This window comes from Pseudophryne corroboree, chromosome 5 (genome assembly GCF_028390025.1).
Source record: "Pseudophryne corroboree isolate aPseCor3 chromosome 5, aPseCor3.hap2, whole genome shotgun sequence".
NCBI classification, from domain to species: domain Eukaryota; kingdom Metazoa; phylum Chordata; class Amphibia; order Anura; family Myobatrachidae; genus Pseudophryne; species Pseudophryne corroboree.
In genome coordinates this window covers 81140505-81167707 of record NC_086448.1, presented here as the reverse complement: position 1 = coordinate 81167707, position 27203 = coordinate 81140505, and the positions used below count along the sequence as shown (strand labels likewise).

At 46.5% G+C, this 27203-nt stretch overlaps 1 protein-coding gene across 1 annotated transcript in view; it reads left to right on the top strand.

Annotated features, from left to right (window-relative positions):
• Positions 1-578: 578 nt before the first annotated feature.
• Positions 579-27203, top strand: part of LOC134927234 (serum paraoxonase/arylesterase 2-like) — a 48911-nt gene continuing 22286 nt past the window's right edge. The window contains exons 1-5 of the mRNA XM_063921409.1: positions 579-926; positions 15559-15629; positions 18148-18203; positions 21248-21416; positions 26841-26967. Of these exons, the coding sequence (XP_063777479.1) occupies positions 862-926; positions 15559-15629; positions 18148-18203; positions 21248-21416; positions 26841-26967 (488 nt within the window). The 5' untranslated portion in view covers positions 579-861. The remainder of the gene's footprint in view (positions 927-15558; positions 15630-18147; positions 18204-21247; positions 21417-26840; positions 26968-27203) is intronic.

Here is a 27203-nt window from a genome sequence, read left to right as displayed (position 1 = left end):
ATTATGCATAAGGATGCTACTACTACTGGGGGGGGCATTATGCATAAGGACGCTACTACTACTGGGGGGGCATTACATATAAGGACACTACTACTACTGGGGGGGCATTACATATAAGGACGCTACTACTACTGGGGGGGCATTATGTATAAGGACACTACTACTACTGGGGGTGCATTATGTATAAGGACACTACTACTACTGGGGGGGCATTACATATAAGGACGCTACTACTATGGGTGGGGCATTACGTATAAGATGAATAAGATTGTGCTACATTGTGGCGTAATTTTGAATGGGGGTACTATTGTGTGGCTATGCCCCTTACTTGTGAGACTACACCCCTTTTCCCGGCTCGCGCCAAAAGAATATGGGAGGGCGCAAATTTATAGTTTGCAGGGGGGCGCCGAACACCCTAGCACCGGCCCTGCAATGATAAATGGGCCCCTATGTCTCTTCTCTAATCCATTCTATGTGGCCATTTAGCAGGGGGGAGGGGGAGGAGATTAGAGACTGGTGCTGGATAGGAAGGGATTGGAGAGGGGAGGGGTGGAGTAGTTGAAGAGTACAAGCAGCAGCAATAATCTAGTCACTCTAGCTGGCTTTAGACTGATAACTGCACAAAGGAAATCATACAGTTATTCTGTAACCTTTTACATCAAATTTGACTTTTAAAGCATCTATTGCAGTGTTTTAACCCAAAAAAAATAGACAGAGAGGAAAACTAGGAAATTTTAGATTTTGATCAGGACGGTCCAGGTTGGAAGCTGGAAATCCAAGATTTGAGAGTGGAAATATTGCTCCGGTCCCAGCTCCCACTTAGTAATATACAACCAGGAATCCTATAACCGCTCTGCAGACATGTGGAAACTAATAATCTTCGGAGCCATCCTGGCTGTCCTGGGGCAAAGGGCGATGTACTACATGTAAGTTACCGGCTTTAATTGTATTCCACTTGTAGCTGATGAAGTCCTGTAGTTGTGTATAACTTCTAATAACTCTGGAAGACTTATGGGCCCTACACACTTATAGATTTCACTAAACGATATGAACATTCTCGTTCATATAGTTCAGTGTGTAGGCACCAACGCGTGGGCCGGCGCTCGTTCATCGTTGGTGCCGGGTCGCTTATGCATGCAGGCCAATATGGACAATCTCGTCCATATTAGCACGCATTGCTATGGAGGGTATCCGTTTGGATGGGTGACCATGTTATGGTCGACAGTCATTAGGTTAACCACTATTGGTTGACATTTACATGGTCGACATGGACACATGGTCGACACGTGGAAATGGTTGACACATGAAAAGGTTGACATGAGTTTTTCAAATTTATTTATTTTGTGGAACTTTTCCATACTTTATGATCCACGTGGACTACGATTGGGAACGGTAACCTGTGCCGAGCGCAGTGGTAGCGGAGTGAGGCACCTTGCCCGAAGCATGGCGAGCGGACGCGGTGCACTAATTGGGGTTCCCCGTCACTTTGCGCAGAAAACGACACCCAAAAAAGTAAAAAAGAAGTCCTGTCGACCTTTTCATGTGTCGACCATTTATCCATGTTGACCATACCAATGTCGACCAATAGTGGTTGACCTAATGACTGTCGACCATAACATGGTCGACCATTCATACCGCAACCGCTATGGAGACGGGTGACGGGGGGAGTGAAGAAACTTCGGCCGTCGGGCAGCTCGGCGGCAGGTTGGGTAATGTGTAGGGCCCTTAACTTATATCATACGTCATGTTTCCTGAACTAGGATTAATCAATTTATGAACTCCAAGACAATAAGATAATTAGAAATTATCTGAATAATATAAATTCTGCAAATGTTCCTGATGGGAAATAAGGACACTTCCAGTGTAGCTATGTAACACCTTGGACTGGCCCTGCAAATCAGACGCTGCATTCATGCTGCACACACATCTGATGAGCGGGTCAATTCTGCCCACTCCCTGTATCCCTATTATACTGGGAAAGGGATATTTAACCCCTGTGCTGCTGGGGCATTTCTCACACTTACTCCAATATCGATAACAGCAATTGTTTTATGCAGTAGCCACACACATTGCACCGTGTTCCATTCCGAATACTTTGTAGCTTTAATTATACCTCCTAACATGGCAAATAGAATCTACCCAAATTGGGCAAAAAAGTGCGTGTATGTATATTGCAAGAAAGCAAAAGGGTCCGTTGCTCAGTGAGGGGACTTGTGGATAATAGAATCCTTATGTCCCTATTTGAAAAATGGGTTGAGGGCAATGCTCTTTCTGGCCCAGGGCACCAAAAAGTCCAGGTACGGCTCTGCTGTATTTTATAGGTGTCACTAGAATGCTCTCTGTATTGTATAGGTGTCACTAGAATGCTCTTTGTATTGAATAGGTGTCACTAGAATGCTCTCTGTATTGTATAGATGTCACTACAATGCTCTCTGTATTGTATAGGTGTCACTAGAATGCTCTCTGTATTGTATAGGTATCACTAAAATGCTCTCTGTATTGTATAACACTACCTGGAATTCTCTCTGTATTGTTACAGGGTTATAAGCGTAGCTCAGCCTTTTTACATTTCTGATGGGATAGTGGGTGCTTGGAATATCCTGAAGAAGTATTATAATAGTAGTCAAAGTTCTCACACCCATTACTTTTATCATCTAATATTCTTCAGCAGATTGCCTGCACAGAGCTTTTCATAACTGTATAAAGCCTATGTCTGCTTAAAAGAAAACACTTGCTACAAACTGTGCTTGATTGGTTATAATTAAGGTGTAGTATCTGGTTACTGTATCACTTATCAATTGATGTTATATTTTTATATATTACACTTATTATTGTTCAGAATATTAAAGCGTTGTAATGTTTAAAAATGTAGTGTGCGCTCTCACTTCCAGTAATAACATCACGTTAGTGCTAGAGAAGTAATCCAGATTACTAATTGGGAGCCGCATTTTCTGATGTGTTAATTCAACTGACTGTAAGTGTGATCGGTATGCTTTTTGTTTTAATCTTGCACCCAATAATCTTAATAAATTCTATAGATATCAAAGTTTTGAAAGAACCTGCTGGATGGTTGACGCTATAGCAGGGGATCACTGGTCAGCCCAGGGCTTTCTTTCCTTGGAAAGTCGGAACCCCAAAAATGAGGTTCCCATTCCTGAAGATCAACCAGCTCTCAGCTGACATCCCAGAACTATTCCCCCGCACTCTGAGTGGGACTGGGGATGGGATTAATGGTGAAATAATATATGGGTTACAGGTGGACTACAGGTCCCAGCAAGCCTGCCCAGCATGTAGGCACTAGTGGAACAACAAAGGCTAACCTGCTGGAACCTGTAGTCCACCTGTAAAGGAAAAGTTAAAATAACCACACTCTCAGCCAATCAGCGCTTCCCCGTTCATTCAGTGTCCGCTAGTGACTACGTTGTACAGTGTGTGTCCGGTGGACTTTTTGCAGTTTATTACTTTACCAAGACCATTGGATGCCTATTTTCTTTACAGGCAGACTACATGTAAAAAGTACCAGTATGCCCAGACATTAAGGGCGTGCTGTTACTTTTTTCACAAGTAGGCTTGCTGGGACCTGTAGTCTGCCTGTTATTAACAATATTATCTATTCCCTAACTGTTAACCCAGCAGCCACCGCCACCAGGGGGGAGGGAATAATGTGAACATGTCGACATTCTGCACTTGACAACGTGTTTTAACATTAACATCAACTCTGGAATGTAATTGTACATTTATACTTATATTTTAACAATCTAATAAAAACCTTCAAACACACAAAGTGACACATGTAATAATAATAGCACACCCGATATCCCGTTGGACATTTGCTATATTCTCAAGCTTACAGTTGTGACTCCTTAGCTTGGGTGTGGTATGGAGGGTCGACAGTAACTAGGTCGACAGGTCAAAAGGTCGACATGAGTTTTTTATGTTTTTTTGGTGTCGTTTACTCCGTACAGTGACCGGGTATCCCAATTAGTGCACCGTGTCCGCTCGCCATGCTACGGGCAAGGTGCCTCGCTCTGCTACCGCTGCGCTTGGCACAGGTTACTATTCCCAGTCGTAGTCCGCGTGGATCGTTAAGTATGAAAAAGTTAAAAACATTGTTTACAAAAACCCTCATGTCGACTTTTTGACCTGTCGACATAGAACACATAGAGGCTGATCTAGAAACCCTGTCGACCTAGTTATTGTCGACCAATAGTGGTCGACCTAGACACTGTCAACCTAGTTACTGTCGACCTAGAGACCGGATCCCCCTTAGCTTATACAGACGAGACAGGAGGGAAGAGAAGGGAAAGTGTAGGCTGAGGTCAGCATTTAAATCATTTTAATTTAATAAAAATAGGTGGTGGCAGTTATCGCTTATTTATTTCATCATAACTGGTGTTTATACTGCATTGTGAAAGTGCTTCAAGCCATATCAAGTTTTAATCACTGAGGCGCCTGATTGCGCATTCAATTAATTACAAAATTGACCCCTCAGCTAATTGTCAGCGCTGTCTGATTCAAATAGATGCGGGAGCCCCGCACGCCAATTATCAGAGGCAGATTCTGCATTTTAAGGCGCATTTTACATGGAACCAGTGGGTTAGCACACGTTATCCCAGTGATTACCTGGCGGGGGAAAAGGCTTAGTAATCAAATAGCTTTACCCCGCATGGCGTGATCAATTAGATGAGAGGTAAACCCCGCTCTAATTGCATATGTCCCTGCGCATACCCTGCTGAGGAGATGTAGTTATGACCCCGGCCGCCAGAATGCCGGTAGGGGGCCCAGGACTATTTCCACGTCACCTATAGAGTGGGAATAGAATCTGTGGTGAGCGCATTGAGCCACCGAGCCCGCAAGGGTCTTTGTTGCACTCGCCCCCCTGTCAGCATTCTGACCGCCGGTCACCCGTACCCAACAGCTACTGAGAGAGATGTACCACATCTTTTTTTATCCTGTACAAATGTACGGTCTGCATATTGGAGACAGGTTACAAGCAACCCAGCTACAGGCCCTGTGTTATTAGGAAACGTTTCAGCAAATGCCCGTTTCACATTTCACAATATCAAATTTCTGAGAAATATTTAATTGCCATTTGGCATGGAACTCGGCCTGAGGACAAAGTTTTAGACTTGATACAATATATGTGTACTTTGCTTGGGATGAGCCAGAAACACTGAAAAGTGAACAAATATCTATAAATCCAGAGTCCAATATCAGCTGGAACCAGTGTAGGGTTTATTGTGATCCTGCAGAACACAGCCGTGTACAAGATTCAATCAGATGTGTATGAGCTACAGTACTTTACGTATATTCTATTAATTAGGGGGAAAAAAACACTCTAAAGGTACATACAGTACATATGGAGAGATTTTGTCTATGAGAGATTTTGACTGAGCGTTTTCCCTTGAACTGGCAATAGGAGATTTTGACTAACTTTTCAAGCAATTCTGGCCCTCATTCCGAGTTGATCGCTCTCTAGCTGCTTTTAGCAGCAGTGCAAACGCTAAGCCGCCGCCCTCTGGGAGTGTATCTTAGCTTAGCAGAAGTGCGAACGAAAGGATCGCAGAACTGCTTGAAAAAAGATTGTGCATTTTCTGAGCAGCTTGAAACTTACTCCTAGCTAGCGATCACTTCACACTGGTCAGTTCCTGTTTTGACGTCACAAACACGCCCTGCATTCGGCCAGCCACTCCCCCGTTTCCCCAGCCACTCCTGCATTTTTATCTGTCACGCCTGCATTTTTACACAGACTCCCAGAAAATGCTCAGTTTCCGCCCAGAAACACCCACTTTCTGTCAATCACTCACCGATCAGCAGTGCAACTGAAAAGCATCGCTAAACCTTGTATGAAACTACATAGTTTTGTGTGAAAGTACGTCGCGCGGGCGCACTGCGCACCATACGTATGCGCAGAAATGCCACTTTTTCACCTAATTGCCGCGCTGCGACTGAAAGCAGCTAGCGATCAACTCGGAATTACCCCCTTTGACTTTATGTGTGCAAGCGATTTTGGCTATGGGCGATATTGTCTAACTCATTTAAGCAAGGGGATGCTTGTTCTTTTCCAGCAACCTAGCCAAAATTGGCTTGCCCGCACAGTCTATTTTTAGCAGCGATAGCGACCTGGCTGGAACGCGCATCGCTATCGCTGGCACACAGGGGGTCATTCCGAGGGGTCTGGGACTGAGGGTCGACAGCACAAAGGTCGACATACCTTAGGTCGACACCAATTGGTCGACACACCTTAGGTCGACATGGACAAAAGGTCGACATGGACAAAAGGTCGACTGGAACAAGGTTGACATGGAAAAAGGTCGACATGAGTTTTTTATGTTTTTTTTGTGTCGTTTTCTTCGTAGAGTGACCGGGAACCCCAATAAGTGCACCGCGTCCCCTCGCATGGCTCGCTTCGCTCGCCATACTTCGGGCATGGTGCCTTCGCTCCGCTACAGCTTCGCTCGGCACACTTTACCGTTCCAATCGTAGTCCACGTGGATCGTTAAGTATGAAAAGGTTAAAAAAAAGAAAAAAATCGTGAAAAACTCATGTCGACCTTTTCCAAGTCGACCTTATTCCCGTCGACCTTTTGTCCATGTCGACCTAAGGTGTGTCGACCAATTGGCGTCGACCTAAGGTGTGTCGACCTTTGTGCTGTCGACCTTGAGTCCGGATACCATTCCGAGTTGATCGCTCGCTAGCAGTTTTTAGCAGCCGTGCAAACACATTGTCGCCGCCCACGGGGGAGTGTATTTTCGCTTTGCAGAAGTGCGAACGCCTGTGCAGCAGAGCGCTTGCAAAATCTTTTTGTGCAAAACAAGACCAGCCCTGTAGTTACTCTTTGTGTGCATTGATTCTAATGACAGGGGGATGGTTTTTGACGTCACACACCCGCCCAGCGAACGCCCAGCCACACCTGCGATTTTCTGCTACGCCTGCGTTTTTCTAAGCACTCCCTGAAAATAGTCAGTTTACACCCAGAAACGCCCACTTCATGTCAATCATCCTGCGTTCGGCCGTGCGACAGTAATGTTCGTTAGACTCTGTGCAAACCCACGATGCTCATTGTACCTGTACGACGCGCCTGCGCATTGGGGTGCATACGCATGCGCAGAAATGCCGATTTTTAGCCTGATCGCTGCGCTGCGAACAACGGCAGCTAGCGATCAACTCGGAATGACCCCCACAGAGCGATATGTACTAACTTTCTAACTTTCTGAGCAATTTTGACTATATAGTGAAAATCGCTCAGCTATATCGCTCCGTGTGTATGGACCTTAAATTATATCGCCCCCGTCCCTCAAAAAAGTATCAATGGAGACATGTTCTGATAAAATGCACTATATTTTTTTGTTTATTGTTATTATGTAACAAGTTGTTTTTAAGCACAGTCTTGTTAAATCTCAACATCATGGGACAGTTCTGACAAAATTGAAAGGTATTAAGTGTTTACATCTAAGCTGTAATTTTATTTATACAGGTTGCTATAGGGCAGGGGTGGGGAACCTTTTTTCTACCGAGGGCCATTTGGATATTGATAAAATCCTTCGGGGGCCATACAAAAATTCTCAACTTAAAAAATGACCCTGCCCCCCAGTAGGTCTGGGCCGGAGGCGCGCACGCGCCAAAAAATGGGTGTGGCCAGTTAAAATGGGACGTGATACACATATGCCCCCAATAGTGCGGTGCCAGATCCACAATTGCCCCCACAGTGCCAGTTATACAGATGCCCCCACAGTGCCAAGTATACAGATGTCCCCACAGTGGCAGGTATACAGATGCCCCCACAGTGCCAGGTATACAAATGCCCCTCACAGTGCCAGTTATACAGATGCCCCCACAGTGCCAGGTATACAAATGCCCCCCACAGTGCCAGGTATACAAATGCCCCCCACAGTGCCAGGTATACAGATGCCCCCACAGTGCCAGGTATACAGATGCCCCCACAGTGCCAGGTATACAGATGCCCCCACAGTGCCAGGTATACAAATGCCCCTCACAGTGCCAGGTATACAGATGTCCCCACAGTGCCAGGTATACAGATGCCCCCACAGTGCCAGGTATACAGATGCCCCCACAGTGCCAGGTATACAGATGCCCTCCCCTCTGTGCTGCTTACCGTGCTCCTTTCGGCGGGACACGGAGGAGAGCGCGGCTGTCGGATGGGAGCGGCGGCGTGTAGTACTTCAAACCAGCCGCCGGTTCGAGGGCCAATCAGAGCTCGCGGACCGGCAGCGCGGCTCCTGATTGGCTGCCGGCCCGCGAGCTCTGATTGCTCACGGACCGGCGGCTGGTTTGAAGTACTACACGCCGCCGCTCCCATCCGACAGCCGCGCTCTCCTCCCTGTTCTGACAGCTGAGACACGCTGCCGCCGGACTGAGCGGCAGCGTGTCTCACTGACACAAGCTGATGGGCCGGACCAAGCACGGCCCGCGGGCCGGAGGTTCCCCACCCCTGCTATAGGGAATATTTCAACAATAGTTTTATTTCTTGCTCAGTTTTATTTTATTAGTTTTAACAGATTTTGGGCCTAATTCAGACCTGATAACTTTTGTGCGAAATCGCACAGCGGACAACTGCGCATGCGTATGGATTGTAATGCGCAGGCATGAGGCCAAGCTGCGAAAAAATCCTGCGTCTTTTTTGATCACTTTGCGAATGCAGGCTGATTGACAGGAAGTGGACGTTTGGGGGGTGGTAACTGGACGTTTTCTGGGAGCGTCAGGCGTTCCCAAGTGTTTTCAGGGTGGGTGGGTGACGTCAGCTCCGGCACAATCAGCCTGTTTCTTTTGTACTGTAGGAGTAAGTCCTGGCCTACGCACAGACTGCACAGACTGGAAAAAAACATTTGATGGTGAGTGAGTTGCGAACAGATTTGCAGCTGGCCGGCGTTTGCGAAGCTTTTCACACGGCGTGCACAGACTTGTACGGGGCGGTTTTTCACTCTGTCTGAGCGGCGACTATCCGATCACAGACCTCTACAAATTCGCATAGAGGTGCGATCAGGTCTGCATTAAGCCCTTCGATATAGGTGAAATTAATATGTGGCAGTCCAAGTTTAGTCATTGATTAAGGGGTCTATTTACTAAGGGATCTGTTAACTAAGCATTGGACGGATATAAAGTACCAGCCAATCAGTTCCTAACTGTCATTTTTCAAACCCAGCCCGTGACATGGCAGTTAGGAGCTGATTGGCTGGTCCTTTATCTCCGTCCACTTTATCTCAGTCCAAGGCTTAGTAAATAAACCCCTGAATCTCTTTAATAGGGGAACATGTTGGTGTGCCAGAGGGGGGCATGTCATGTGCAGGAGGGAATCATGAGTGGTGTGCAGGGGGGTCATATAGTTGCACGGGGTGGTCAGACTGATGTTGTGTAGGGGTGAATATACTGTATGAAGGGGGCATGTTGGTGTGCAGGGGTGGTCAGACTGATGTTGTGTAGGGGGGAATATACTGTATGAAGGTGGCATGTTGGTGTGCAGGGGTGGTCAGACTGATGTTGTGTAGGGGTGAATATACTGTATGAAGGAGGCATGTTGGTGTGCAGGGGTGGTCAGACTGATGTTGTGTAGGGGTGAATATACTGTATGAAGGAGGCATGTTGGTGTGCAGGGGTGGTCAGACTGATGTTGTGTAGGGGGGAATATACTGTATGAAGGTGGCATGTTGGTGTGCAGGGGTGGTCAGACTGATGTTGTGTAGGGGGGAATATACTGTATGAAGGGGGCATGTTGGTGTGCAGGGGGTGGTCAGACTGATGTTGTGTAGGGGTGAATATACTGTATGAAGGGGGCATGTTGGTGTGCAGGGGTGGTCAGACTGATGTTGTGTAGGGGGGAATATACTGTATGAAGGTGGCATGTTGGTGTGCAGGGTTGGTCAGACTGATGTTGTGTAGGGGGGAATATACTGTATGAAGGTGGCATGTTGGTGTGCAGGGGTGGTCAGACTGATGTTGTGTAGGGGGGAATATACTGTATGAAGGAGGCATGTTGGTGTGCAGGGGTGGTCAGACTGATGTTGTGTAGGGGGGAATATACTGTATGAAGGTGGCATGTTGGTGTGCAGGGGTGGTCAGACTGATGTTGTGTAGGGGTGAATATACTGTATGAAGGTGGCATGTTGGTGTGCAGGGGGTGGTCAGACTGATGTTGTGTAGGGGGGAATATACTGTATGAAGGGGACATGTTGGTGTGCAGGGGGTGGTCAGACTGATGTTGTGTATGGGTGAGGGGGCATGTTGGTGTGCAGGGGTGGTCAGACTGATGTTGTGTATGGGTGAGGGGGCATGTTGGTGTGCAGGGGTGGTCAGACTGATGTTGTGTACGGGTGAATATACTGTATGAAGGGGACATGTTGGTGTGCAGGGGGTGGTCAGACTGATGTTGTGTAGGGGGGAATATACTGTATGAAGGTGGCATGTTGGTGTGCAGGGGGTGGTCAGACTGATGTTGTGTAGGGGGGAATATACTGTATGAAGGAGGCATGTTGGTGTGCAGGGGGTGGTCAGACTGATGTTGTGTAGGGGGGAATATACTGTATGAAGGTGGCATGTTGGTGTGCAGGGGGTGGTCAGACTGATGTTGTGTATGGGTGAGGGGGCATGTTGGTGTGCAGGGGTGGTCAGACTGATGTGTACGGGTGAATATACTGTATGAAGGGGACATGTTGGTGTGCAGGGGGTGGTCAGACTGATGTTGTGTAGGGGGGAATATACTGTATGAAGGAGGCATGTTGGTGTGCAGGGGTGGTCAGACTGATGTTGTGTAGGGGGGAATATACTGTATGAAGGGGGCATGTGGGTGTGCAGGGGTGGTCAGACTGATGTTGTGTATGGGTGAGGGGGCATGTTGGTGTGCAGGGGTGGGCAGACTGATGTTGTGTAGGGGTGAATATACTGTATGAAGGGGACATGTTGGTGTGCAGGGGTGGTCAGACTGATGTTGTGTAGGGGGGAATATACTGTATGAAGGAGGCATGTTGGTGTGCAGGGGTGGTCAGACTGATGTTGTGTAGGGGGGAATATACTGTATGAAGGTGGCATGTTGGTGTGCAAGGGGTGGTCAGACTGATGTTGTGTAGGGGTGAATATACTGTATGAAGGTGGCATGTTGGTGTGCAGGGGGTGGTCAGACTGATGTTGTGTACGGGTGAGGGGGCATGTTGGTGTGCAGGGGTGGTCAGACTGATGTTGTGTAGGGGTGAATATACTGTATGAAGGGGACATGTTGGTGTGCAGGGGGTGGTCAGACTGATGTTGTGTAGGGGGGAATATACTGTATGAAGGAGGCATGTTGGTGTGCAGGGGTGGTCAGACTGATGTTGTGTAGGGGGGAATATACTGTATGAAGGGGGCATGTGGGTGTGCAGGGGTGGTCAGACTGATGTTGTGTATGGGTGAGGGGGCATGTTGGTGTGCAGGGGTGGGCAGACTGATGTTGTGTAGGGGTGAATATACTGTATGAAGGGGACATGTTGGTGTGCAGGGGTGGTCAGACTGGTGTTGTGTAGGGGGGAATATACTGTATGAAGGAGGCATGTTGGTGTGCAGGGGTGGTCAGACTGATGTTGTGTAGGGGGGAATATACTGTATGAAGGGGACATGTTGGTGTGCAGGGGTGGTCAGACTGATGTTGCGTAGGGGGGAATATACTGTATGAAGGGGGCATGTGGGTGTGCAGGGGTGGTCAGACTGATGTTGTGTATGGGTGAGGGGGCATGTTGGTGTGCAGGGGTGGGCAGACTGATGTTGTGTAGGGGTGAATATACTGTATGAAGGGGACATGTTGGTGTGCAGGGGTGGTCAGACTGATGTTGTGTAGGGGGGAATATACTGTATGAAGGAGGCATGTTGGTGTGCAGGGGTGGTCAGACTGATGTTGTGTAGGGGGGAATATACTGTATGAAGGGGACATGTTGGTGTGCAGGGGTGGTCAGACTGATGTTGTGTAGGGGGGAATATACTGTATGAAGGTGGCATGTTGGTGTGCAGGGGTGGTCAGACTGATGTTGTGTAGGGGTGAATATACTGTATGAAGGTGGCATGTTGGTGTGCAAGGGGTGGTCAGACTGATGTTGTGTAGGGGTGAATATACTGTATGAAGGTGGCATGTTGGTGTGCAGGGGGTGGTCAGACTGATGTTGTGTATGGGTGAGGGGGCATGTTGGTGTGCAGGGGTGGTCAGACTGATGTTGTGTAGGGGTGAATATACTGTATGAAGGGGACATGTTGGTGTGCAGGGGGTGGTCAGACTGATGTTGTGTAGGGGGGAATATACTGTATGAAGGGGGCATGTGGGTGTGCAGGGGTGGTCAGACTGATGTTGTGTATGGGTGAGGGGGCATGTTGGTGTGCAGGGGTGGGCAGACTGATGTTGTGTAGGGGTGAATATACTGTATGAAGGGGACATGTTGGTGTGCAGGGGTGGTCAGACTGGTGTTGTGTAGGGGGGAATATACTGTATGAAGGAGGCATGTTGGTGTGCAGGGGTGGTCAGACTGATGTTTTGTAGGGGGGAATATACTGTATGAAGGGGACATGTTGGTGTGCAGGGGTGGTCAGACTGATGTTGTGTAGGGGGGAATATACTGTATGAAGGTGGCATGTTGGTGTGCAGGGGTGGTCAGACTGATGTTGTGTAGGGGGGAATATACTGTATGAAGGGGGCATGTTGGTGTGCAGGGGTGGTCAGACTGATGTTGTGTATGGGTGAGGGGGCATGTTGGTGTGCAGGGGTGGGCAGACTGATGTTGTGTAGGGGTGAATATACTGTATGAAAGGGACATGTTGGTGTGCAGGGGTGGTCAGACTGATGTTGTGTAGGGGGGAATATACTGTATGAAGGAGGCATGTTGGTGTGCAGGGGTGGTCAGACTGATGTTGTGTAGGGGGGAATATACTGTATGAAGGGGGCATGTTGGTGTGCAGGGGTGGTCAGACTGATGTTGTGTATGGGTGAGGGGGCATGTTGGTGTGCAGGGGTGGGCAGACTGATGTTGTGTAGGGGTGAATATACTGTATGAAGGGGACATGTTGGTGTGCAGGGGTGGTCAGACTGATGTGTATGGGTGAATATACTGTATGAAGGGGGCATGTTGGTGTGCAGGGGTGGGCAGACTGATGTTGTGTATGGGTGAGGGGGCATGTTGGTGTGCAGGGGTGGGCAGACTGATGTTGTGTAGGGGTGAATATACTGTATGAAGGGGGCATGTTGGTGTGCAAGGGGTGGTCAGACTGATGTTATACAGTGAGGGCATGTTGGTGTGTATGAAAGAGGAATGTGTAAGTACATGCTGAAAATTGTATAAGAAAAGCTGGAACCATTGAGGGTCCTTAATATTGCCCGCTCGTAAAGAAAGGAGGGGAGCGCTATAGCATACACTTGCTCCAATTACCATGGCTTTACGCTTCACCTATGGATATAAATTTAACATAGGGTCTACATAAAATAGGCCCCTTTGTCTTTTTCTCTGCCCACTTGCTATAAAAAAAACTATAACTTGTTTTGTTTTACAGTATTAGGAAAAATTATAATTTTTATTTTAAATTTAACTTCTATAACCCAGTGGCGGAACTAGCGAGTGGTGGGCCCAGGTGCGACAAAATGCTTTGCCCCTTCCCCCCCCATCCAAGTCCACCCCCTCACCCCTGGAGAGGATCTGGTGAGGGGGACCTGCTCAGGGCCAGAGAAATGGATACCTAGCAACAGTGCCGTAACTAGACATTTTAGCACAGTGTGCAAGAAACGGCATCGGAGCCCCACCCCTGCATGCAAAACAGGGGCAGTGCACGCCGTAACTGCGCGCAAAAATAAATAGGGGCGTGGCTTTGTGGGGAAGGGGTGTGGCCACAAAATAATACCAATTCATAAAACGATGCACAGTAGTCTCCATTATTCAAATTACGCTGCACAGTAGCGCCACTACACCAGGTAGAGACCCTTTTACACCTTACGGCGGACAGATTCCTCTTTTTACACATTACGGCAGACAGTGTCCCCTTTTTACATATTATGGCAGACAGTGTCCCCCTTTTTACACATAATGGCAGACAGCATGCCCTTTTTACACATAGCGGCAGACAGCGTGCCCTTTTTACACATAACGGCAGACAGCGTCCCCTTTTTACACATTACGGCAGACGGCGTCCCCTTTTTACACATAGCGGCAGACAGCGTCCCTTTTTACACATAACGGCAGACAGCGTCCCCTTCTTACACATAACGGCAGACAGCGTCCCCTTTTTACACATAGCGGCAGACAGCGTGCCCTTGTTACACATAGCGGCAGACAGCGTCCCCCTTTTGACACATTACGGCAGGCAGATTCCCCCTTTTTACACATTGCGGCAGGCAGATTCCCCCTTTTTACACATTGCGGCAGACAGCGTCCCCTTTTTACACATAGCGGCAGACAGCGTGCCCCTGTTACACATAGCGGCAGACAGCATCCCCCTTTTTACACATTACGGCAGGCAGATTCCCCCTTTCTACACATTGCGGCAGACAGCGTCCCCTTTTTACACATCACGGCAGGCAGATTCCCCCTTTTTACACATCGCGTCAGGCAGATTCCCCCTTTTTACACATCGCGGCAGGCAGATTCCCCCTTTTTACACATTACGGCAGACAGCGTGCCCTTGTTACACATTACGGCAGGCAGATTCCCCCTTGTCACACATTACGGCAGGCAGATTCCCCCTTTTTACACATTACAGAAAGAAGGAAAAGAAAAGAAAATAATTAATTATACTTACCCTCTCCGCTGGCTCAGGTTCCTCAGTGCAGCTTCTGGAAGAGATGGATCACGATTCCCGGGCAGGAGAGAAGGAGGAGGAGGGAGGTGGAGGAGGGAGCCGGAGGAGGGATCCGCAGCAGCGCTGTGTTATTGGTGAAGGCGCTGCTGCTGCTGTCCCTCTGCTTTACTATAGGCTGTTCTCCGCCGCTGTGAATGACTGGGATGCGCTTCACAGCGGCGGAAGACAGCCTATAGTAAAGCAGAGGGACAGCAGCAGCAGCGCCTCAACCAGTAACAAAGCGCTGCTGCGGCTCCCTCCTCCACCTCCCTCCTTCTCCTTCCCCCCGTGACCGCTGCGCTGCGCTTCTCTCCTGTGTCCTGCGGGCGGCTGTGTGCTGCGGGCAGCGGTTGCCTGCAGCACACAGCGGCATGTAATGAGTCAGTTTGACTCATTACATGCTTTGGGCCCCTGGACAGTGGTGGGCCCCAGTGCAACGCACTGGTTGCACTGGCGGTAGTTCCGCCTCTGCTATAACCATAATTATTATCCAGAATAATTTACAATAAGGGATATATATTATTATCCTATGTTTACAATCAAAGTATGTCTAAACTCATTGCTATGTTATTGACATTAAATATATTATTTAGCTATCATAAATTTGAGCATCATGTTACAGGTCCCCAACTGTTCACAATCTCACTAATTGGCTATTGGTGTTCCGCTGTATTGTAAAGAGGAGGAGTGTTTTTAATATATATAAGTAGCAGATAACTACTAATTTAGTGCACATGCTAATTCACTTTTCTCTCATTTTTGCAGTCATCGAGTTAAACCATTCAATGTGGCAGAACCTATAGAGCTTATCAACTGCCAGCTACTGAAAGGAATAGGTATGTCTGCAAATTCTTATCCATTTCACAGTATATTTGACTGAAACAAAGTACATTAAAAAATAAGTGTTGATATTTAAAATATAACCAGACAGATATGTGTCTGCTCACCCTTAGGAAAATATTAGATATTTCTTCTCCTGGAAATGCCCAACCTTGTAGCATAATAGGAATGCAGTCAACACTTAGACAATCAAAATATCAATTGACAAAATGTCTACACCAAAATGTAGACAAAAGATAGCTAGACAGTCAAAATGTCAACATTGAATAAACTACAAGTCAAAATGTTGAGTGTTAAAATGTAGACACAGTTAAAATATATACAAATCATAAGGTTGAAAACCAAAAATGTAGACAGTTAAAATGTTGACCGTCATAATAAAACGACACAGCCGCAGTTAAAAGCCGACATTTGAGATGTCCTTGAGGCCAATTTAGAAGCTGCTAGGAGCAGCGAAATAATCAAATTAAAGAAAAAAATGATTGGCCCCCTTACCCCAATATATAACCAGCCCCGGACCTCTGAGCTAGGGCTGGTATTGGAAAATAGGGAAGGAGTAGGGGGGTTGGAATGGGGGAAGGAGGGTGGTGTAAACAGCGCAGGGTTCCCTCTTTGTTCCAAAAACCAGCTGGTGGTGGTGGGTGTGGAGGTAGCTGTCCCTTCCTTCCTCCAAAGGGACAGCTAGCTTTTCCTGATGGCGGTGGGTGTGGGTTTAATTATTAATAGTTAATAATATTGTTCTTTACAGGTGATCTACAAGTCCCAGCAAACAAGCCCTGTCATGATGGCACTTGTAGAACCACCAGTGCCAGCAATCCCTGACATTAAGGGCCTGCTGGTGTTTGTAGTCCATCTGTAAAATAAATAAAAAAGAAAGACGAGACACACACCTAATGTACTACTCTATTGAAAAAATATTCCACCACACACCCTTCATTTTCCAAGGGGAACGAGGTGCAGGTGCACTATCTCACACTAGCTCAACCTGTAATAACCAAAGGCATTTAGCATAATCCTGGCCAGAGCTATGAGCTTACCCACCGCGCCAAGGTATCCTCTCATTGGATAAGTCCCTAACACTAGCTATAGGGTTCAAGAAAATGATGTGACACCTTCAGCCTAGTTTAGCACCCTGCCCCATCCACCCCTCACTGATTTTAAATAGATAGCCCAGCACTCTGACTTACATATGTGGAGTGAGCACACTGAGGTAAGACTCCTACATTTGTTTACTATGGTAGTCAATATTGGGGGAATTTTCTGGGGTGCGGGGCTCCCTGTACCTGCCGTGACTGGACATCACCGGGGCATTGCAACCTATCATTACTTCAATACACTATGGCACTTATAGTTTGTTTTATATATATGTAACACTTTCACATCATTTTCTTTCACTCCTCACATCACTCACACATTCAGCAGTAGCTGCTCCTATCTCTTTAACCCTTTATTTGTATCACTCCTGCGGTGCCCTGGGGTTGTCGGGTTGGGTGGCTCTGGGGTATCCTGCCCCCAGGGCCTGAACCCCTATAGTTAGTGTTAGGGACTTACCCAATGAGAGGCTACCTTGGTGGGTAAGCTCATAGCCCTGGCCAGGATTATGCTAAATGCCTTTGGTTGTTACAGGTTGAACTAATGTGAGATAGTGCACCTGCACCTCTTTCCCCTTGTATACTGTATCAAGTCTCAAGCAGAGTAGCACCTCATTACTTAATTATGGTGTGAAAACTAGGGCCCCCTCCCTTCGTACCCTTCATTTTCTAATTTAATACTCACAAAATCTGTGGAATATATGTAGATATCCATAAGTCTTGGCAAAAAGACAAACCCGACAGACTAGTCTTGTAGAGAGCCATGCTAAAATGACAAGACACTTGCGGACACTGCTATATAAATGGATGAGGAAGCGCTAATTGGCTGAGAGGGATGTGCCCATGCTCTCAGCCAATCAGTGCTACCCCACGTATTCATTTAGTGGTGAAAGTGTAGGTGATAGGGATTGTGGGGCAGCTGCTTTCCAGAGCAGCTGACCTGCAACCGGAGCAATACTCAGTTGCTCCAGTACTTACTCTCTATAAGTTACTTAATTATTGGGGGTTCAGTGGTTAGAGTGGGAACTTTAAAGTGGGGGTATGAAAAATTGAATAGAATGGCTGGGGATCGAGGGTACACCTAGTACCCTAAAAGCTTTAGAGATTGTTTTTTCCTATGTGTCTCCTACTGTGATAGTAGACTATACTATATGTTGTCCCTTTACTATATTAGTAAAGGGACTATACTATTAGACTATACTATATGTTGACCTGGATAAAGTAACTGGCTTTGGCACATCCTTTTCATAAAGTTTTTGCAACAACAAGGTACAGTCAATGAGTACAGAAAAGTGTGTGTGGCTGGATGAACGCAGTTAGTGTCCCCCACCATTTGAACCACTAATGTAAAAAAAAGCCGACTTCACTTCAGGAATATCCAGTTGCGTTAAACCTAGCTTGGTTTTTATTTATTATTTTGCAGAGTTTGGGTCGGAAGACATAGAAATTAGCCCTAACGGACTGGCCTTCATCAGCTCTGTAAGTACACACGTTTTCTTGATAAATATCTAAATACATTACAGAGCAGGACGCCAGTGTCTCAGGGAATGGGAGACTGGTGTAACACTAAATCCAAATTATTCACCCACACTAATAAAATTACTAGTAGACTTACTAGGAGTAAACGTCTCATCTTGGTTGTGAATGCGCTTTCCAGTCTTACTGCAGCTTCCACCAAACAGGAAACTAACTCACAAAATATTGACTATTAGATTAGCTGTAATTACAGTGATCAAACACATGCATTATTGCACTGTGATAGGAAATTGTTGTAGTCTCACGCATAGATAATAACAGTACACTTAAGGGGGGTACTCACGGAGCGATATTCTAAGCAATCTGACTAGATTGCTTAGAATATCGGCAGGATCGCTCCGTGTGTAGCCCCCTCGGCGATAGCGATGCGCGGCCCCGCACATCGCTATCGCCGCTGCTAGATTGGCCTGCATGCAGGCCAATCTAGCGGGTCGCTCACTTCACCCGCTGGGTGAAGTGAGCGGCCCCCCGTCTCCCCCCGCACGCTCAGCACAGATCGCGCTGTGCTGAGCGGCAGGAGAGATGTGTGCTGAGCGGTTCGCTCAGCACGCATCTCTCCTTGATCGGCCCGTGAGTACTGGGCTTTACAGTAAACATTACTTTACATTTACACCCAAGGACATGTGTGTTCCTCTATTCATATAAATTCCAGGTTATAATGGCCTTTATATAAATCCCTATCATTGTCTTTGAATAATTTAATAAAGCTATAAAATCTGTAAAAATGGCAAATTGGGATTCATTTTTTTTAATAATAATAATAATAATAATAATAATAATAATAATAATGTTGTGTTATTTTTTGGTTGGGTCTTTTTTGAATGAGAATCTTGCATAGCTGATATTTGCTATTATGGAGACTAATTTGCAGCATGTTAGAGTTATATTGAGACTGTTCTGCCCTGGAGTGTAAATTTAAGAACAAATTGGTCTGGTTCAGCGATGGGGTCCAACACTCAGCCACTAGAGTCCCCAACACAATCTGCTTAAATCTTCTATTTGGAATTTCCGACCTGCTTCAATACAGATAAATATCCTCTCAATTGCTGTAGTATTTCTTTTTGGCATGCTACTACTTCTGGGAAGAGCTTTGCGCATTTTGTTTATGAGGATCTGAAATGTGCGAGGCAGTAGGTTGCTTTGAAATTAAATAGTTAATGTCAGTCAGGACATTAAAATATCAAAACTGCTGAATTAGTCTATGAATTTATTATTGTTTTTACCTGTTTTGTTCTTACTGAAGTCATTTATGAGAACACCAGAGCAGTGAAATGAAGAACTAATGTTTCTTCCTGTGCTAAGAGAAAAGTTTGGTCTATCCCTTACCTCCTACAGCATTCTGTAAATCTCCGGAGCACAAACATTTTCAGCTCTCTGTTCTTTATCTGATATTAATGTTCTATCTCATATTATTATTATTATACTGTGCATCTACTGTTTCCTTGTAATGTATTTCTCAAACTTGTCATAGGCCATACCAGCAGTGTATATTTTGTAGATCTCTTCACAGCAGTACTGGTGGAATAACATACATCCCAGCAATCACATATATCCACCTGTGATTCTCTGAGCAGATACCTTGCTGATTACTAAGAAGGCCAATACCGGGCCGTTTTTTAAATCTTGGGATTTGGGATTAGAAGATGATAAATCCCAGGATTGCTGGCATTGGGTGGGTGAAAAAAATAAATATATATTTCATGACCTCTGCCCAGCCCCCTACACTGACTCACCCTCCTCTCTGGGCAGGCGAGTGGCGCAGCTTGTGGCGGGCTGTGGGTGGCAAGGTTGGCTGCTGGTGGTCTGGCTGATGTTGGGCTGCACAGGGTGACCTCTGACATCACGTCACACTGCACACAGCCATGCAGCTGCAATGCCGGGGCAGGCTCCGGACAGCATCTGAGCCGCCTGCTGAAAGTGGTCAGTGCTGCCCGGTATTTAAAAAACAAAACAAAATAAACATTCGCTGGATAATCCCGAAATCCTGGAATTGGAAGCTCCAATCCTGGGATTCAATCCCAGACAATTTTAGGCCAAAATCTGGAATTCCTGCCGAACCTGTTCCCAGGATTAACCACTTTACTGATTACCATTTTCAGAGAGTGGTTTGTCAAAGTTTCTGATAATCTGTAGTTTTGACCCCATCATTTTAAAATGGAAACAAATTGTAATCAAGCCAAAGATCACCGGCTTCAACAACCCACGCATTAGCTGATCTAACCCCTGGTCTGCTTTTTGAAATAGAGACCCACCCATGTAACAACAATTAATAGTAATACATTTTACTCTCATAAATTATGTGAATGGTATACCGCCAGTCACCATACTGACGCCTGGATCCTGGTGTTTAGATTGCCAGCGCGGTGGGTAAGTGCAACGAAAACCTTTGTGGGCTCACTGCGCCCACCACTGGTTCTATTACCACTTAATGGGTGTTGTGGACACCCACGAGTGGGAATAGTCCCTGTCATTCGGCATGCCGACTGTCAAGCTTTTCACCGGTCGGGCTTCCGGCGTTGGTATAGTGACCGGTCACATAATCGCATCTCAGGTGATTCTTGTTCTGCTCCTAGCACTATACATGTCTCTAGAACTTTTTTAAGTTTTATCTCATTGTCCCCTTCAGCAACCCTGATACTGTTTGCTCATGTATAGAGGATCATTGGGAGCTCTTCTCTCACCCCTCCCCACAACTCCCCAATCCCAACTAATTGCCCCAGTACTCATCCCTCCCTGCCTGTTTTATTACCTGTTTTATCTTGTGCTCATGCTATGTGAGGCTAGCTGTTATGTATTGCATGTACACTTTGTAGCACCTTATAAATAAAATATAATAATAATGTCCGATACCCAGGTCTCCATCAGTGGTATGTAGCTCCTGGCATGTTCTGCATTCAACTCTCAGGTGATACAATTAATACATTAATTCCTCTGTCCAGATATCTGCTGACCATTTCTAGGTGTATTTACTATATGTATCTTTATAGGGACTGAAATATCCTGGTGTGAAGAGCTTTGCACCTGACAGACCCGCAGAAATATTACTGGTAGATCTGAATGATGAAGAGCTGCATCCAACTCCACTGAGTATCAGCAAAGGGTTTGACATTTCTACATTTAACCCTCATGGACTCAGCATTTACATTGATGAGAAGGGTAAGTCATTAAGCTTGTACTGGTCAGCTCATAGTTATCATTTGTATACTTGCCACAGTCGTAATTAAGGGTGTGTGGGTTCTGCCTGCTGACCCATTGGCACCTGTTACTAATGAGTAAGCTAACTAGTGTATGAATTTGTTGTTTCTGTGAATTGATGCACCTTTCATAAAACATAAAATTAATTAAGGAAACCTCATGCTGAAATAGCAGATAAAGTAATAAATCTTTTATTAACAATTTTGTTTATTACTGTGTCTGGGGTTGTTGGAGTGCTTGCTTCTCTGTTATGGTGTGAGGAAAGAAAAGGAAAGAGAGTAAAAGAATAAGGGCACTTCCCTACTGGTTACCAAACACTTCAGTGAACCTGTGAGTAAAGATCAATCTCTGTAGCGGTATTATACAGGGTCCTAGTGAAATTTAGTTGTTACATAAATAATATTCTTCAGGAAAAGAAGTAAAAATCAGGTATAGAATGTTCCAAGATCAACAAAACAAAGCAGTTGCACCAAATAGTTCTCTGTCCAGACTAAAAATGCTTGTTGGAAAATGTGTGTAGAGTTGGTGGTTTGGCAGTATAATGTACACTACAGCAAATATAATTGATCCAAGGACAAGTCCAGTTGGCTTAACAGGCACTGTGGTTTATTGAACAAGTGAAGGTACAGCAGTACTCACTGTTACATTCTTGGTTGGGCATGAAGCAAAGATTATAGCAGAGTGGGGTTCAGGTAGATCACCAGCCAATGAATGTCTCCTGGATACGGGTAGCGGTGCAGGGTACTGGAACAGCGGTCCTGCTGGATAATGTCGCAGTTATCTTGGAAGGGGGAGACACCCATATCCCGCTATGTCACTCATACAGTCAGTGATCACGCTCACCAAAAAATGTGTGGGTCCCAGGAACGCCTCACTTTAAAAAAATTGGAGTCCTACTCCACTGTTTCTGGGTCCCATCACATGTTATGGGGTTGGAGGGCAGGCAAGGAGGAGGTTAGGAACAGGCAGTACCCGGGGTTTGGAGGGGGTAAGGGTAGATGGAAGTTTGGCCAGTACTGGGGAAAAGGAGGGGAATATGGGAAGGCAATACTGGGGGCAGTGATGGGGGTGAGGAGGGGATAAGCAGTTGGGGCAGTGCTGGGGCAAGGAGGGGGATAGGAGCAGGCAATAGGATCTCTACAGTGACAGTACACAGGGTGTACATATATCATGATACAGGGTGTATAATACAGACATATATATAGGTTGGGTAGGGGGGCTCTGGGTATCCCGGCTGTCAGCATACCGACCCTGGGATCCCGGTAGCAGAATGCCGACTGGGGGGGGGGGGCGGAGAGCCACAGGATCTAGGAATAGTCCCGCTCCCTGTTAGTTGGCATGCCGACTGTAGGGCTTGTGACCGCCAGGATCCCGAGCTCCGGACCCAAATATATATATATATGCAAATGGACACCAGAGGGCTCTAGATTGTCAAAGGCAATTGTCCGTAATAAAGTCCAGCTTTTATGAAGCAGGCAAATTGTCCAAGTGTGTTCCTATAGGACTTGATTAGTATCCCCACCTGGGGTGTATGGTGAGGTTTTCAGATCAATGCTTGATTATACTCAGGCGAGTGTTTTTCCTGAAAGATACCCTCACACCAGAAAACATAGACACCCAAGATATGACACAAGACCTTGAATTAGTAAAACATCTGATGTTTATTTATAACATCCAACTTAAAATTTTATATAAAACGATTTTCACATCATCTACTGTACAAGGTGTTTTTTAGGAACCAATGGTACACCGGGACAGATGTAAAGGCAAGTGCCACGACCACCCCAGGGTGTGAGCTCAGTGGTGGGGACTCACTAATGTAAGGGAAGGCGAGACCGGCGCCGGGGATCCTGGCTGTCAGCATACCGGCCCCAGGATCCCGGTAGCAGATTTTTTTCTCTTTGTTTGGGGGATGGGGGGGGGGATAGGCGGGGAACAGGACCGCAGGTTCTATTCCCACTCTACGAGTGGGAAGAGTCCCTCTTAGTTGGCATGCCGACTGTCAGGCTTGTGGCCGCCGGGATCCCGAGCTCCAGTCACATGACCGGATCCCATATATATATGTATATCCAGTGTGTATGTGTGTATGTATATATATATATATTTATATTAAAAAAATATGGTCTGGCAGTTAATTAAACAGAAAAACTGCGCCTGGTGCCTCCACAAACCGTATTCATGGCATATCCAAAACAGTGCGGCACTCCCGGCTATAGAAAAATGACACAGTGGTAACGGATATCAATCGATTGAAATGCTGATATTGGTTACCGCTGAGACAAGTGTCATTTTTCTATACACCCCCTGTGTAATGTCACTATATACATATTAATAATTATATATAATATAATAAAAAATGTTTTATATATATATATATATATATATATATATATATAATAATAATTTGTTTCTACATATAATATTATGTATGTGACTGATCATCTGTTCTTCACTCCCCCCTCCCTTCTCCATCTGTTTATGGCAGGCCTGTCCAACCTGCGGCCGGAAGGTATGTGAAGGGGGGGTGGGGTGGTCTCACACTGATAGTGACAACTTAGGCAGCGCCACAGCAACTTGGAGACAGCAGGATTCCATTGGTTGCCGTGCACTTTGTCCTGTGAGACCCATTTGTTTTTGTAAACTGAGTACCGTAACATTTATAGCGCGTAAAATACGCGCTATAGCACAATTTTGCGAACTCTGACAGTAACAAGGTGGTTCCATGCAGTAGACCTGCTGGTGACCATCTTGGTAAGGGCATGAAGCAGCATCCCCAGAGGAGCCATGTTGGAGACTGTGTAGTAGCTTTCCTATTCTAACAATGGCCCTCATTCCGAGTTGATCGCTCGCTAGCTGCTTTTAGCAGCAGTGCAAACGCTAGGCCACTGCCCTCTGGAAGTGCATATAAGCTTAGCAGAATGCGACCGAAAGGTTAGCAGAACAGTGCAGAAATTTTTTCATGCAGTTTCAGAGTGGCTTCAGACCTACTCCTACCTTGCGATCACTTCAGTCTGCTTAGTTCCTGCTTTGACGTCACAAACACGCCCTGCGTTCGGCCAGCCACTCCCCCGTTTCCCCAGGCACGCCTGCGTTATCTTCTGACACGCCTGCGTTTTTTAGCACACTCCCAGAAACTGGTCAGTTATCTCCCTGAAACGCCCCTTTACTGTCAATCACTCACCGATCAGCCGAGCGACTGAAAACACTCGCTCGACCTTGTGTTAAAATGCATAGTTTTGTGTGAAAGTACTTTGCACGTGCGCACTGCCGCCCGTATGCATGCGCAGAAATGCTGATTTTTAGCCTGATCGCTACGCTGCGAACAACGGCAGCTAGCGATCAACTCGGAATGAGGGCCAGTGTATACACATTGGGGTCGATTCAATTCACTGACAGTTGAATAGCGCCGGGAGTTAGCTCCCGGCGCTATTCAATTCAGCTCAAGTTAAGTCGGTGAAGGCCCGTTCTCCCGGACTTAACAGGTTGATTTGTCGGGAGAACGGGCATTCTCCGACTTAACTCCCCGCCGCGATGCTGATTCCCGACAGAATCAGCCTTGCGATGTTCGCGCAGCAGCACTTTTGTCGGATTTCTTCTCTCATCCCCCGGCGGTGAGAGAAGAATTCCCGACAATTGAGTGTCACTTGGCTCTGTATTGAATAGCGCCGGGAGCTAACTTCCGGCGCTATTCAACTGTCGGTGAATTGAATCGACCCCATTGTTGCCAATAATATCGCATAAACAAAATGTCTTATGCTGACTTATTTTTCTATACAGCCACATCATTGCGGCTCCATTGATGTCACTTTTTTGTCATGATTTGCGGCATTACAACTTGGTGATGGAGCCTAAATGTGTGAGTGATAGTAAATGTCGGCATCACGCTTACTGCAACATCCATTTCAAAGGGAGAGTTGCCCACTGTCCCAGGAATTCAATTATAACAGATGGAAACTGGTGCAATATGGTAGATATGGGGCTGTGCAGAGTTTTGCAATTTATCACGCTGTCACACTCACTAGTTTTGTAAAATATTGTTGATCCTAGGTCAAGGCACATCATCATTACACCACAGGACAGGAACCCATGCCCCAGAGCTGCCGGTGGCCAGTCAGACACTGAGGCCCATCCAGGACAATACAGGTGTCAGTGTCCCAGAGCAGCTGGCAGCCAGTCGGTCACACACTAAAGCCCATCCAGGACCTTGCACCACAGGATATGTGTCAGTGTTCCAGAGCAGCCAGTCACACACTGAAGGTCAATCCCGGACATTACACCACAGGCCGTATATCCCAGTCCAAGAGTGCCGGCAGCCAGTCAGTCACACATTGAGGCACATCTAGCCAGTCACTCACTGAAGCGTATCCAGCCAGTCACACACTGTCTGAGGCCCATCCGGGACAAATGACACCACAGGACATGTATCAGTGTCCCAGACAGGGCTGTTTCTAGGCAATTCGTCTCCCAGTGCGAACAGTAAAAAAATGCCCGCCCCCCCCCCCCCCCCCAGACATACAAAAATCAAAAATATATATTTTGCGCACATTCCCGACAAGGAAGCGTGGTCTTGCTAAAATGGGCATTACCTAGCAGGAAAATACCTTGCACCCCAGTTTTTGACACTGCACCAGCAGGCCTCAGCCACTACAGGAAATTAAAAAAAAAATCCACCATATTAAGCCCCAGACAGTAATGCCCTTTGCACCATATTATGCAACACACCACAATTCCCGTGATTCATTATGCCCCACAGTAAGGCTTTTAACTTTTAAATTACTGGCTTGTTGCCAGGGGTTTCATACTCTGGCTGTTTTGCTCGTTGCCAGGGGTGTGTAATGATAGTTGCCTGGGGTTTCATGCACTGGCTGTCTTTGCCAGGGGTGTGTAATGCTTGTTGCCAGGGGTTCCATGCACTGGCTGTCTTTGCCAGGGGTGTGTAATGCTCATTGCCGGTCAGCGATAGGATGGTGCCAAGGATCCATTTGCATGGGCTTACGCAAGGTGATTGACAGGAAGAGGCCGTTTATGGGTGGCAACTGACCGTTTACAGGGAGTGTCCAGAAAAACAAAGGCGTGTTCAAGCGTTTTAAGGGAGGGTGTCTGACGTCAGCTCCGGCCCCGATTAGCAGGATTCAGTCGCACTGGAAGAGTAAGTCCTGGGCTGTGCAGAGACTGAACACACTGATTTTTAGCAGCTCTGCTAACACATAGGAACACACACTTGCACAGCGAAAATACACTCTCCCTGTAGGCGGCGACTATCTGATCGCAGGGCAGCAAAAAAAGAGGCCCAGCGATCAGATATGAATGACCGCCACCGTAAATGACGCTTTGTATCGGTACTACGCCAAAAAATAAGATCTTTGTCTCTTCTCTTGTTTTCAGACAACGCTGTCTATCTTTTTGTGGTGAATCATCCTCATCATAAAACCACCATCGAGATATTTAAATTTGTAGAGGAAGACAATGTTCTTGTGCACCAGAAAACTATTATACACCCGCTCCTGAACAGGTACTGGAAACGGCTCTGCAGAAAAGACTAGGGCCTTATCCATGTTTGTAAGTAAAGCGAAAAAGGAAATAACTGGGCAAAACCATGTTGTACTACAGGTGAGGCAGATGTAACATGTGCAGAGAAATTTAGGAGTGGATGTATTGAAGTCAGAGTAGACTGAGGTGCGGTTTCCTGGCTTCGGACACATTTTTCAAAGTGGTAAACATATACAAGGAATGGTTTTGCCTTGTACA